Here is a 15,017-nt window from a genome sequence, read left to right as displayed (position 1 = left end):
CTGCTAGCAAGTAAACAAGATAAATAAGGCCTAGTCTCTGCCTACAAATCAATTTTTATTAAGGGAGAAAGAGTGATACATATAATACAGTTTGATGGTAGTATGTTAGGGGAGAGTCAATGTATGGCAGTGACAAAGATAATAACAGACGTCATTTCTAGGAGAGGTTTTTTGAAGAATTCAAATGCAAAATTGATATTGAAAAGTGTATAGTAGGAGTTCACCCTGTGAGAAGGAGGCAAGGAGACTAGGCAAAGACAACAATGGGAGAAACTATATGGAGACTTAAATCAACATGTTTCAGGAACTTCTAAGCAGTTTCTGTGGTTTTATAAGGTGTCAGGAGGCTCAGCCTCAGATGATGCTGCAGATAAATATGAAGGTCAGGCTGCATATGCCATGTTACTGTGTTTTATTCAATCATTTAATTATTGATTCTTTAACCTCTTTAACTACTCAGGAAATATTTCTGTCTATCCTGAGAGAAATGACATGTTTTTTAATGGGTTTAAGAAAAGATATGTTTTACAAAATCTTGGTGGGCCTGTAGATAATGGATTCAAAGAAGGTAGAAAGGAGGGAGGAAGCCCTGAAGGAGGTGATTGTCAACATCTGATAAATGAAAGGAGAGATAGTGGGAATGGGGAAGAGAAAATACATATGGAAAATAGGAAAAAACCAGAATTGACAGGAATGGAAAGCTGCTGTGATATAAGAATCAAAGAAGTGTCCAAGATGACTGCTAGGTTTCTGGCTTAGGAGATTGTGTAGGTGGGACAATTTAGTAACAGGGATTATAGGAAGAATGGACTTCAGAGGAAAGGGAATTACTTCTGCAAAGTTTTGAACATGTGTTTCAAACAAACAAAACAAGACTTAGTATACTCAGAGGCTTCACATGGTTTTCTCAGAAAAGTAGTTGAACTTCAAAAACAGTGGAGTAAAAGATGATCAAAGCTGTTCCTTATGGGTGGCCCAGAGGACTCAAAATCATTTTTAAAGGAGCAATATGAATGGCACCTGGCAGTGAACCATTTTCTGCTACCCACCTTCTCATCCCATAGGCAGAGTTAATGACTATTTCCATATGTTAACTTGCCATGTATGTCTTCATTGCACTAACCACATTGTATTTAATAGCCTATATATAAATTCCTTATGGTAGAAACCATATTAATTTGTCTTTATATCCCAGTGCTTAGTAATAAAGTATGTATTCAAATGAATGATCTATCAATATATGAATTAGTATAGAGAACAGAGAATCTTGTCTGTTTTTTTCACTGATGTATCCTCAATGTCCAGAATAATGTCTAGCACAAAATAGGTGCTTTATAGACATTTGTTGAATGAATCAATAAATGAAGAAATGGTGGGAATTAAAATCTCTGTAGTAAATGTCAGCAGCATAGAGAAAGAAAGTTTAGAAAAGTTTGAATAGAAATTACTTTTCATATTATCTCTAATTTACAGAATGATCAAGTCCCGGCCTTTGGATTATACCTTTGTTCCTCGAACATGGATATTCCCTGCTGAATATACACAGTTCCAGAACTATATGAAAGAATTGAAGAAAAAAAGAAAGCAGAAAACTTTTATAGTAAAACCAGCTAATGGTGCAATGGGTCATGGGTAGGTATTTTTCACCTAGAATGTATAAAAGCTTAAAAAAAAAAAACTGGGGGAAAAGAATAAATGTGAGCCTTCACTCATGGTTTATTATGAAAAAAAAATAAAATGGGTCTCTGTTGCTTTTTTGGAACTAAATATTTATTGAGCCCTTTTACGTTGTTCCACAGGCTTAATGAATTAAATTTAAAAATTAAATCAGTTGAAAGACTGATAATTGGAGACAATAAAATAAGAGAAAAAAAGATGTTTTCTAATTTTTCCTTAAGCAGAAAATTTCCATTTATTTTGTTTTTTAAATATTTTATTAATTCAAGAGAGAAATTGAGAGAGAGAGAGTGGGAGAGGCAGAGAAAGAGAGAATGAGCAGTGAGGAGAGGCAGAGGGAGGGGGAGAAGACTCCCTGCTTACCAGGGGGCCTAATACAAGACATGATCCCAGGACCCTGGAATTATGACCTGAGCCAAAGGAAGACACTTCAATTGACTGAGTCACCCAGGCACCCAAAATTTGCATTTATAATAATTTTAGAGTAAGCTTGGATGGTAAAGTTCAGTTGATATAGTAGAGCTAAATTGACTTGGAGAAGCTAGAAACTTAAAGCAAAATAAGTATCCTCTTTGCTTTACGAATAAGCTTTTTTCTTATGGAGCCACAGTATTTGAATTGAATATCACTAAAACACGTTTTAAGCTAAAGTACCACAAACTAGACATGTTAGCTGATTATACAACTTAATATTCATATGTCCTTTTGCTTTCTAATGTTTTCTACAATGTACTTTTTTGAGGCTGCTTTTAATAAAAACATATTATTTTAACATTTTGATTTATCATTTTATCATTATATATTGTTCTTCCTTGTCTCTTATAACAATTTTTGTCTTAAAGGCTGTTTTGTCTAGTACTAGTATAATCACTCCAGTTCTCTTTTGGTTACCTTTAGTATGGAGTATCTTTTCCATTTGATCACTTTCAACTTATTTGAATCTTTGAATCTAAAGTGAATCTCTTGTAGACAGTGTGTGATTGGATCATGGTTTTTTTTTTTATACATTCTGCAAGGCTTGTCTTAGTTGGAGAGTTAATGTACTCAATGTAATTATTGATAAGGAAAGATTTCAGCCATTTTGCTATTTGTTTTCTATGTCTTAGTATAGTTAACATTCTTCAATTCCTCCTTTTTTGCTCTCTTGTGTATTAAATAGATATTTTCTTGTGTGCCATTTTAATTTTGTCATTTATTTTACTATATATTTTTGAGCTTTTAAAATTTTTTATTATTTTTATTATTTTTTTAGGAATAGAATTTATTGACTTATCACTGACCTATAATACCCACTGTTCATCATAACAAGTGCCCTCCATAATACCATTGCCAGTTAGTTCATTCCCCACCCACGTCCCTCCATCAATCCTCTGTTTATTCTCTATTGTTAAGAGTCTTATTGTTAGCTTCCCTCCTCTCCTTCTCTTTTTTCCCTTCCCACACATTCATCTGTTTTGTTTCCTAAATTCCACGCATGAATGAAATCATATGGTATTTATCTTTCTCTGACTGACTTATTTCGCTTAGCATAATACATTTCTAGCTCCATCCACGTTGCTGCAAATGGCAAGATTTCATTCTTTTTGATGGCTGAGTAATATTCCATTGTGTATGTCGACCACATCTTCATTATCCATTCATCAGTCAGTGGACACTTGGGCTCTTTCCATAGTGGCTATTGTTGATAATGCTGCTATAAACATCAGGTTGCATGTACCCCCTTTGAATCTCTATGGGAGGGTTTTTTTTTAAGTGGTTTCCCTGGTATTATAACTAACACTTTGATTTATAACAGTTTTATTTAGATTAATATCAACTTAGTTTCAATAGTAAAACGAAAACAAAACCAAAAAAGACCTCACTTTGCCTCTATATAGCTCTGTCCTTTTTTATATTATGATTGTCACAAATTACATTTTCATAAACTGTGTGCCCATCAACATAGATTTATTATTGTTGAATGCAGTTGCATTTTAAATAATATAGGAAAAAAGAATAGTTATAAATCTAAACTACATTAATAGTGACTTTCATATTTACTTATATAGTCACCTTTACCAGTGTTTTTTATTTCTTTATGTGGATTTGAGTTACTGTCTAGTGTCCTTTCATTTTAGTCAGAAGAATTCTTTTTAGCATTTCTTATAGGCCAAATACTAGCAACAAACTCTCAGTTTTTATATGGGAATGTCTTTTTTTTTTTAAGGATTTTTTTTTTAAAGATTTTTATTTATTTATTTATGAGAGACGCAGAGAGAAAGAGAGGCAGAGACACAAGCAGAGGGAGAAGCAGGCTCCAGGCAGGGAGCCCGACGTGGGACTCGATCCCGGGTCTCCAGGATCACACCCTGGGCCGAAGGCGGCGCTAAACCGCTGAGCCACCCGGGCTGCCCTATATGGGAATGTCTTAATTCCTTTTTCGATTTTGAATACTTTTGCTAGATATGGAATTGTTGGTTAACAGTCGTTTTTTGTTGTTGTTGTTTTTGTTTTTCTCTGTCTTTCTGTCAGCACCTTGTATATATCATCTCACTGCCTTTGGTCTCCATTGTTTCTGATGAGAAATCAGATATTTATTTTATTGAGGATCCTTAAGTGTAATAAGAAGATTTAGTCTTGGTTTCAAGATTCTCTCTGTCTTGGCTTTTGACAGTTTTATTATAATATGCCTTACTGTGGATCTCTTTCAGTTTATCCTATTTGGAGTTCACTGAGTTCTTTAGATGTATTTATTTTTTTTAAGATTTTATTTATTTATGAGAGGGAGAGAGAGAGAGAGAGAAAGAGGTAGAGACACAGGCAGAGGGAGAAGCAGGCTGCATGCAGGGAGCCTGATGTGGGACTTGATCCCTGATCTCCAGGATCACGCCCTGGGCTGAAGGTGGTGCTAACCCACGGAGCCACCCCGGCTGCCCTAGATGTATTTAGATGTAGTTAATAGTTTTCATCAAATTAGGAAGTTTTCAGCCATTAATTCTTCAAATATTTTTTCTGTTCCGTTCTCTCTTCTCCTTTTGAGATTCCCAATGTGTGTGTGTTGGTATTCTTGATGGTGTTCCATAACACTCTTAAGCTCTGTACATTTTTCTTCATCCTTTTTTCTTTCTGTTCCTGAGACGTTTCAATTGACCTACCTTCAAGTTAACTGATTTTTCCCCCTGACTTCCTGTATCTTCTGTTTAGCCTCTCTATTGAATTTTTATTTAATTACTGTGTTTTTTAACTCCAGAATTTCAGTTTGGGTCCCTCCACTCTTTTTAACAAACAAACAAACAAACAAACAAAAAAACAAAACAAAAAACCCCAGCTATATCTCTATTGATATTCTCTATTTCGTGAGATACCATTCTTATGGTTTCCTTCAGTTCTCTGCATATGGTTTCCTTTAATTCTTTGAACAAATTTATTTAATTTTTTAAAAAGATTTTATTAATTTATTCATGAGAAACACACAGCCCGATTCAGGACTCGGTCCTGGGACTCTGGGATCATGCCCTGAGCCAAAGGCAGATGCTCTACCACTGCGCCACCCAGGCATCCCTTTGAACAAATTTAAAACAGTTGATCTAAATAGTTGATTTTCTAGTAAGCCCAGTGTCTGTCTTTCTATTAATTGGTAATTTTCTTGTGTATGGGCCATACTATCTTTTCTCTTTGTATGATACATAATTTTTTTTGTTGAAAACTAGACATTTTGAATGTTATAATGTAGCAACTCTGAAAATCAGATTTCCCCCTTCTACAAGGTTTTTTTTTTTTTTTTTTTTTTTTTTTTGCTGCTTATTATGGTTGCTTATTTGGTTAGTGATCTTTCTGAAATAATTTTGTGGAGTCTGTATTTTTTGTTGTGTGGCACTGAAATTACTGTTCTGTTGGGTCAGTGCTCAGCTAGTAAGTGGACAGAGATTTCTTCAAATATTTGCAATCAAAACAAATGAAGAAAAAAAACTTTCCCCAAATCAAAACTCCCAGTCCTTGCAGATGGGGTATATGAGTGTGTTGGAACAAGCCATCAACACTTAACTAGGCAATTTAAAACTCAGCTTTAGTCTTCATTTCCTCCTTGTGCAGAGCCTGTTGGTTGGCCAGAGATAAGAGCTTAGGGACTTATAGGTCTTTCCTGAGCATGCACTTAGCCTTGGGTATGCACATGGCATTCTAGATTCCCAAAAATAAGAGGTTTTCAAAACTCTTATTCCTCCAAAGATTCTCATACTTCAATCTTTCTTCTCAATATTTTTAGTTAATATATTGTTTTCCCCAACCTTTATTGGTTGCCATAGGCAGCAGGAACTAATTCATTTGTCTTTAAATGTTTTCAATAATGCCTGCAACCCCTTCAAGCAGCTGCCTCAACACTAGGAGAGTTCCTACTTAGGCAAGGTAAAAGCAAGTCCTTTGAGTTTCTTCAGGAAGCCACCAGGCAGGTAAAACAACAATAATAACAACAAAACTACCACAAGAATAAGGTCTATTCTGTTCCCTCCAGAACCAGTACCTGTACTGGGAACATGGGCTGTGTTCAAGGCCATTGCTGAGTTGAGGTTGGGGGATGGGACCAAAATAAGTTAAAATGCCACAAAGCTCTTTTACATAGATTTGGCTTTTTATTTTTCCTCTCTCTCTCTCTCTCTTTTTTTTTTTTTTGATTGTTACTTGGTTGTTACAAGCTTTTGGTCAGTTTTGAGGTTTCCAAAAAAGTTGATTCTGATAACTTTTTGGCTGTTCATTGCTTTTGTGGAGGGACAGACTTTGGAGTTCCCTACTGCACCATTTTCCTCTTGAGTATTGTCTGTAATTTTGTTAACATCTTGACCCCCTATCAAATTATTCTTTTAATTCTCTTTTTTTTTTAAACTTAGAATTTCTTTGATAAGAAATGGTGACAAACTTCCATCTCAGGATCATTTGATTGTTCAAGAATACATTGAAAAGCCTTTCCTAATGGAAGGCTACAAGTTTGACTTACGAATTTATATTCTGGTAACATCGTGTGATCCACTGAAAATATTTCTGTACCATGATGGGCTTGTGCGAATGGGAACAGAGAAATACATTCCACCTAATGAGTCTAATTTGGTAAGTGATACCAGACAGAATTGATGGCTTTATTCATTTGTTCAACTTGTACTTTTTAAAGCATGCATTGTGTGTAAAGATTATGTGAATCAAAGTAGCTCTTCTCAAGTTTTTATACTCAGGAATTGTGTACATAAACAAGACTGCTTCTAGTTTATAGACAGCTTTGTGAAAATTAGAAAAAAAAATGTCTCCTCTAGCAGGGCGCTGTGAGCACAAGGATCAAAGCACACGTGTATGTAGTGGCCCTGTATAGAAATGACATGTACACGTGTATACAGTGGCCCTTATAGAAATGGATTTCAGAGTGCATATGAGTATGCTGTGATCCTGAATAGAAATGACTTACTTAGAAATATAAATAAGTGTCTCATTGAGAAGGACAAAGTATCATGGAGTTGAATATAGGGATAGTTTGTGTTCAGCTTCTCATTTGAGTATTTGAGCAAGCTTTATATAAAGGTATGGTTTAACATGTAGGGTGTGGGAGAAAGTATATGAAACAGAGAAAGCAAGAGCCATCAGAAAGTAGAGTTATTAATTTTTGTTTTCACAAAAGAAAAGATGGTAAATTTACATTGACCAAATTTAAAGACATAAATTGGCAGTTTCAGTGTGCTTTTTAAAATCTATTAAATTGAACTTTTTAAAAAAAGATTTTATTTATTTACTCATGAGAGACACAGAGAGAGGCAGAAATATAGACAGAGGGAGAAGCAGGCTCCCAGTGGGGCGCCTGATGCGGCACTCGATCCCAGGACCCCAGGATCACAACCTGAGCCATAGGCAGACACTCAACCACTGAGCCACTCAGGTGCTGCTCTATAGATATTTTTCCATTAAGATTTCATTTGTGCAGCCATATATTCATGGATGAAAGTCATAACTGAAGTTTATGGTTTATGAAGGTCAAACTGTAACACTTTATTATCATAATTTATCATGAAAGTAAAAAACTTCAATTTATTATATATAATAAAAGTTTAGTTAACCTCGACCCTATTTTTGGACCTCCTAATTGTAGTAAAAATTATAGTTAATTAAGTATTGTTTCCCATTTTGTCAAAAGCCTGGTTATTTTTCTCCTCCAATGTTATGTGCATAGCTAACTGCACAAAAAGTGCTCATATTTTAAAAATTACATAATGACTGATCATAAGCATTGCTATATGTTAAATTAATTGAAAAATGTTGTAAGTCTGGCAAGGGAAGAATAAGGGAACTGTCAAAGTTTTTACTGGAAAGGAAGATAAAAGAATAATCTCTTTAAAGGTCATAAAGTGTGAATATATCCAGCCACCAAGTAATATTTGAACTCTACTGCATTCTAGGCATTTTGCTGGTTTTGGAAAAACAGTGACCAACAGATACAGTGCTTGACCTCTCAAAAGCAACAGTCTAGTGGGGAGGCAGAAAATAAAATAAGCAATTATAATACCTGATGGTAAGTGTAATGGTCTAAGACACTGAGGGTGCTATGGCAGTGCATAGCAAGGACATCTAACCCAGCTGGAGATAAAGTTTAAAGAAGGAGTTTATGAAGCAAAATATGAATAATAAAGGATTAGCCAGTTTGAGGGAAGGGTAGGGTGGGTAGGGTAGTCCATAGAGAAAAATGGCTCATGGTATGGTGTGTTTGGAGAAAGCAGTCATGTTCAATATGGCTAAATACAGACTATGAAGGGTGGGTGTTCAGAGATGAGGAGGAAGAGCCTGGAAAAAGAGAAGGAAAGGAGGAATGTGATTTTTGTCTTAAAAAGGTCATCTGGTCTGTAGTGTGGGGAATGTGAGAGATGGATGTAGATGTAGATGGATGGAGAGGTGAGGGTAAGGGAGAAGGTATTTTCTAGTCTAACCACATGTGGGAAGAAAGATGGCCTTATCTGCAGTAATAGCAGTAGGGCTAGCCTAAGAATAAGAACTTAGATTTAAGATATATCTATGATAACATGGATAATATTGCTGTAATATACTGACAGGTTGGATCTGTAGAAGAGGAAATGGGAGAGAGAAATGAAGGATAAAACTCAAGAATTTTGGCATGGGCAGTTGGGTGGATGGGGAATTATTCACCGTGACAGGAAATACAAGGGCTTGCAGAAAGCTGGTGTGCTTGGTTGACATGCCTGAGCAGCCTCCAAATGGAGCTATGCTATAAGTATTTGGGTGTATAGCGTAGGTCTGGAGTTCACGAGAGAACCAAACTATAGGCCTAATTTGAGACTTGTCAGCTCTTAAATTATAATTAAAATAACTGGTGGGGTAAGAATGGGTTATAATATATTCTAATGCAGATAGTCATGTTTTGAGAGAAAAGAGTAAGGGAAGATATAGCAAAGAGTAAGATTTGGAAGCTCATTTAGATGGTAAAGTGATTTATCTTAATATCTTAAATTATATGTATGTGATTTGCTTAAGCACATTCATAAGGAAATCATAAGGAAAGTTTGGAAGTCAGGAAATGTAGCCTCTGTGTCTCACTTTGCCAAGTGCTTTTGAATCATGTAATCTTGTGGCTTTGGCTCACATGTACAAAGAATTATCTTCTCCTGTGTAAGTGTCAATGTTCCTTATATATCTTTAAATTTTCTTTTTTTAAAAAAGATTTTATTTATTTATTCATAAAAGACCCAGAGAGAGGCAGAGACACAGGCAGAGAGAGAAGCAGGCTCCACGCAGGGAGCCCGATGTGGGACTTGGTCCCAGAACTCCGGGATCATGCCCTGAGCCAAAGGCAGACGCTCAACCGCTGAGCCACCCAGGTGTCCCAATATATCTCTAAAATTTCAACGTTCACCTTTTTTGACTTCACAATCAAATTCCTAGATTAAGATACGAAAAAAAAAATGAAATACAAAATATTTTATCTAAAGTGTGATCACAATTATGTAGAAAGTAAGCTTAAAAAATGGCTGGAAAAAATAAATCAAAATGTTCTCATTGGTTTGTTTTTGGATTGCATACTCTTACATATTTGTTTCTTCCTGTTTCCAATTTTTAAAATAGTGAACATGTATTTTATGAAGAGTTGTGTATGTTTATAAGAATTAAATATTGGTAAACTACACGTATGGAGATCATAAGACACAGAATTTCAGGCATTGAAATATAATAACCATTTATTTTTTGCTAACAGTTTAGCAGTCGGCCAGTTCTTCAAAAGTTTTGTATATCCCAATTCATTGTATTGAACCTACATGCTAAAAAAAAAAAAAAAAAAGAGTAGAGAATAGTTATATCCTTCTCATTCCCTGCAGGTTGCTATTTGGTTTATAGCTATCTTCACTCCTTATGGCCAATGTCCAACTGGCAATGAATTGCTTAGAAGATTTTTGTTGAAGTAGATGTGAAACTGGAATTTCCAATCCTACTTACAAAGATACTGTTTTAAGAAAAATGCACAGTTCCATTTCTTACTCATTTTTTCACTAGGATAGCTATAGTTTTTATCATTGTTGTTATTCTTTATTTTAAGAAATTATTGCCAAATGGAGAGCCCCTCAAAAACTTTCCAACCTTTTTTAAAATTGAAAAATGATTTATATTTTAGCATTATATAGGAAATGCTATGGGCTATGGTTTGATTCCTTTCCTTTTTCTTCAAATCAAGCAGTTATGATTAGACAAGCGGAAGATTTATGCTCTTTCTTTTAAAATATCACTTAATTTAAAGCTTTTTCTAAGTTTTGTTAGGTTAGGGACTATGTCTGTCTTGCTTATTTTGTATTTACAGTGCCCAGTACCAGTTCCTGCAGGTAGTAAATAGGTACGCCTTAAATACTGTTTAGTGAATGAAAAAATAAATTCTTAATTAGTTATGAGCACTTGGGTTAGTAAACAACATGTAGCTCAAATGATCAGTTCTGCACATTTGCTTCAAATGTTACTGTAGATCTAAGTTAATTGCGGTGAAGATAAAATATGATACAAATATACTTGGCTATTTGTATCTTAACCAAGATAATGATAATGTACATGAAGTATATATTCGTTGTGATGCAACATTGCTATCCAAAGTAATTTCTGGGAGTAGAATCATGAGGGTAGGATAGATAGATTTGATGAATGTTTATGCTAGGTTGATATGGAACCATTAGATGTGTATTAGTTGACAATACTGAGAGGTTTTAAATTTTGGATTCTTTTTCAAGCTTAGTTGAGGATAACAGTATCAACAAATGTAAGAATGTAAAGAGAGTAAGGCATAATAGCTCCTAAAAGGAATACTGTAAATTTACTGTTAATGATTACTGTTAATGACTCCACAGCATCGGGTGGTGCTTCTGTCTGCTGATTCTAAGTGCACTCTGTCTCTTGAATGAGTTCAAGTGGCTTCCCAGCCCCTATGGGAAGGCAGAGGTTGTGTTTGGTAGGCCTGCCTTTTAGTTTATACTACTTACTTGAGATTTCATTTTTTATTTTTCTTTGAAAAAAACATAGAATGTTCTCTCAGAAAATTCTCTTTCCAAAACAAGTTTGGGTGAGAACTGTGACTAAAAACATTAAAAACAAATTAACAAAAACAGCATTTTTCTTACTTAGCAGTGTATAATTTCACATTTTCATGTAATTATTTATTATTATTATTTTAATACTATTTATGGTAGATATATTTTTGAATAATATGTAAAGTAACCTTGTAGATGACTACATTTATAATTCTTTTATTGGAAATGTGCCATTCCATTTAATTTGAAAATTACCTAAATCATCCTGAAATTGTTGATCTATATATTTTATGCTTAAAATTGTCTTTCATCCTTGGTTCCCTTATTCTGTGAAACCTCACAGTTCTAGAGTCTCATAGGTGATAACAACTTTGGTTCTTACTTGTTACAGACCCAGTTATACATGCATCTAACAAACTACTCTGTGAACAAGCACAATGAGCGTTTTGAAAGGGATGAGACTGAAAATAAAGGCAGCAAACGTTCCATCAAGTGGTTTACAGAATTCCTACAAGCAAATCAACATGATGTTGCTAAGTTTTGGAGTGATATTTCAGTAAGATTATGCCATTTTCACAATTATAACTCTTTCCTCAGGTTAATTTAAAGGATCATCAGCATTTTAAATGAAGAAGAGATTACATTAGATTGGGCAGATAAAACATTTTCATGAAGGAAGTGGGAATTGTAACAGATCTTGATAAGCAGTATTTTTACTGCTAGGGATGGGGGAGAGGGAGTTCTAGGTGCAAACAAAGCATAAGTAAAGGCGTAGATGTACAAGAAGAGTGATAAGTGGCTGGGGTTGGCATGGATGGTATTTTTGGGAATTCTCTGGGGATTTGTGGCTGAGACAATATATGAAGGCAAAATTTTAGGTCCGAAAGATCAAAGCTTAACTTGGTGTAAGCAGTAAGGATTCATTCCTTCCAGATTTTCAGAAAGGAGAGTAATAAGGCCAAAGCCTATGAATTTAAAGGATAAGTCTGAAAAATGGGTATAGGATGGGTTCGAGTATAGACCAAGAGTAGGTAGAGGAAGGCACCTAGAGGAAGTTTAAGTGAAAAGAATGGCCCAAAATGAACCACAGTAGAAGAGATGACAGGTCAACTTTGAGGTTAACTCAATGTCCAAGAAATCAGGGAGAAGCATTCAAATGTTCCTCTGCAGTTTTAAGGAGGAATTATAGGGAGAAGGATGTGGCTTTATTTGAAATAGAGTAGAAAGGAACTTATTTTGAAAAGAGGTAGAGCTTAGTTTTATAAGTGAAGGGAAAGAGTTCTGTTCATTCATTTCATCCAGTCATTCAGTAAACACTTACTGAACCCGTAGTATAGGCTTGTTTCTGGCTAATAATCTGAAGATTTAGAAGATACAGTTCCTCAAAAAACTTAGAGTTTGGTAGGAAAGACCCACACAAAAATTGTTAATAAAATGTAATTTAGCATGTACAACAACAGAGGCATGCATTGGATTCTGTGGGACTGTAGAGGAAGACCACATATGGTGGCTTTCTGTGGGCGAGAATAAGAGGAGGGCTGCCTGGAGGTTTTGATGCCTGGACTAAATTTTTAAAAGATTATGAGGCTATGACAATGAGTTCTAACAGAGACTTATTGAACTTGAAATGTTTTCTCAGGTAAAAAAGATTAAGTAGTCAGTTAAAAGTGTACATTTGGGATGTAACTGATAATTAAAGCCATGGCTTTAATTATGGATTAATAATTATATTAATAATTATTAATTATTATTAATTAATGGATGGATGACATTGCATCCATTGCAAATGATATGTGTAAAGAGAGAAAAGGAAGCAGATCTGAGGAGGTAACCTAGGTGAAACTGACTGTTTATTAATCTTAACAGAAGTATCACAATGGTATTCAAAGTTAGAAGAGGACTTAATATGATAGACTATGAAATATGATTTAGCTTTCCTTTGGGAGCAAATACGATATAATTTAAATAAATCTACCATGAAAAAGGACATGAAAGTTCATAGCTGAATTTGGTTCTTTCGGGAAAATCAGAAAAGCTAGCATTATTATATTTATCTCTTTGTTGTTTTGTTGGTTGACATTTTTTACACCTTATTTTCTATATATCACAGAATGTAAATCCAGAGACTGTTGGGTGTCAGACAAGTAAAAAGGAGTGAAATGGTCTGGATAGAAGTAAATAGCGTGTGCTGGGAACTGTGGTAATTTGAAGAGTGTAAGACATCTGAAGGAGGTGGATACTATTCAGCACCAGCCTTTTGGTGCCACATGGTATTTTGGGTCTAGTGTGATTCATTCTTCTAATTTGTCAGTGGAAGCTCTAAGTCTCTTGATTTATAAATAAATGTTGGCAGCATATTCAAAACTTTTTAGAAATTCAGGGGTTCCAGCAAAAATGTTTGTCAGCTGGATTTTGTTAGAGACCCACCAACCTGTTAACTTTCTATTCTATCTTCCTGATAGTCTAAATACATCCAAATAAGAAATTTGATTATGATAATGCTGTGTTTATCTACTTATTTACTACCAATGCCTATTTTGCAGAAATTTAAAAAATATTTTAATAATGTTAATATTTAATAATAAAAATATTTAATAATGATAATTTATTATATAGCAAGTTAGATGCATCAAAAGGGTGAAATTTGTTATTTTGAGGCAGTAGCTTGTTGATGGGAGATCATTTATGATGATACCTGATGATTTAATGAACAGATCATTTGATCTCAGTGAGAACAAGAAAGTTTTATATGCTATGTGATATTCCTTTTTCTTTACGCAATTTTTCACTTCCATGTGGGTTTTCACTTCTTTGGAGAAGTAAGTCCTTGTGAAAAGGTGGAATTTATTGAGCTGCCTTGGTGAAGAATGTGTAGAGAAAATTAATCAGAGAGAAAAATTGGTTTTAAGTGGTACTTCCTCTACATAATTAAATTAGATAGAAGGTATAGAAGTAAGACTAATATAAATAAGAGGGTAGGGAAAGGAACCTTTCTTTTAGAGCCTAAAGTATAATTTTCATATATAGCTGGAATATGGCCAATGTGCATCTATTAAGCTCTGAAACATTTATGATCTCTTCTATAAATGGGTAAATTTTGTATTATTCTTGCCTACATTAGTTAGAATGTATAGTAACAATCTACAAATAAGCAATTATTTAATACTTAATAAACTTATTAACTTTCCAAGCACATATTTTATAATTATATTTACTTTTATTAAGAATTATATATAAAGGTATATGCTTAGCATGAGTTAATGAAATAATATATAAAAAGGGAAGAGTTTGAGAAGGCAATCAGTAAATTTTTCTCTTAATGTCACAGTTTACAAAGTTCATGAATTTAACTTAAGACTACCCCCCCCCAAAAAAATTTTTTTTTCTAATGACCTTTCTTGGGAGGGGTAATTTATCTAAAAAGTAACTATTTATGAAAACTAACTTATAGTACCCCCTATATAGCACAGAGATATGTATTTTGTGCAGATCAAGAACGAATAAGAAATCAATAGAAAATCAAGCCATGGTGATTACAATTATAATCACTCATAAAACCATCCTTACTGAGTGCTTTTTATATATTTTAGGTACAAATCTACAAATCATATTTCAAAGCAATGACACTATGCTGGACATTCTCAAAAGCATTAGTGGAATTTGATTTGTGTTTGGTTCTATCATCGCTGATTTTCAAATATACCTGCAGTCTTGCCTTGCATTCCTTACAAATGTGTGTTTTATGTAGAATAAACACAGATTTATAATTCAGGGTCTATTAATATTCACTCTCCCCATCCTGCCTGTGGTGTT

The 15,017-nt window shown here is 34.3% G+C and overlaps 1 protein-coding gene across 7 annotated transcripts in view; it reads left to right on the top strand.

Annotated features, from left to right (window-relative positions):
• Positions 1 to 15,017, top strand: part of TTLL7 (tubulin tyrosine ligase like 7) — a 153,951-nt gene that overhangs the window by 63,270 nt on the left and 75,664 nt on the right. For all 7 annotated transcript variants that reach the window (XR_013384209.1, XM_077905203.1, XM_077905205.1 and 4 more), the window contains 3 exons: positions 1,474 to 1,632; positions 6,540 to 6,756; positions 11,596 to 11,760. Coding sequence is in view for 6 of the 7 variants with exons in the window: in XM_077905203.1 (XP_077761329.1) it covers positions 1,474 to 1,632; positions 6,540 to 6,756; positions 11,596 to 11,760 (541 nt within the window). In the remaining variant the exon portion in view is untranslated. The remainder of the gene's footprint in view (positions 1 to 1,473; positions 1,633 to 6,539; positions 6,757 to 11,595; positions 11,761 to 15,017) is intronic.

The sequence above is a fragment of the Canis aureus genome, chromosome 8 (genome assembly GCF_053574225.1).
Source record: "Canis aureus isolate CA01 chromosome 8, VMU_Caureus_v.1.0, whole genome shotgun sequence".
NCBI lineage: Eukaryota > Metazoa > Chordata > Mammalia > Carnivora > Canidae > Canis > Canis aureus.
Note: the sequence above shows the minus strand (reverse complement) of the source record. Positions and strands in the feature narration are given on the sequence as shown.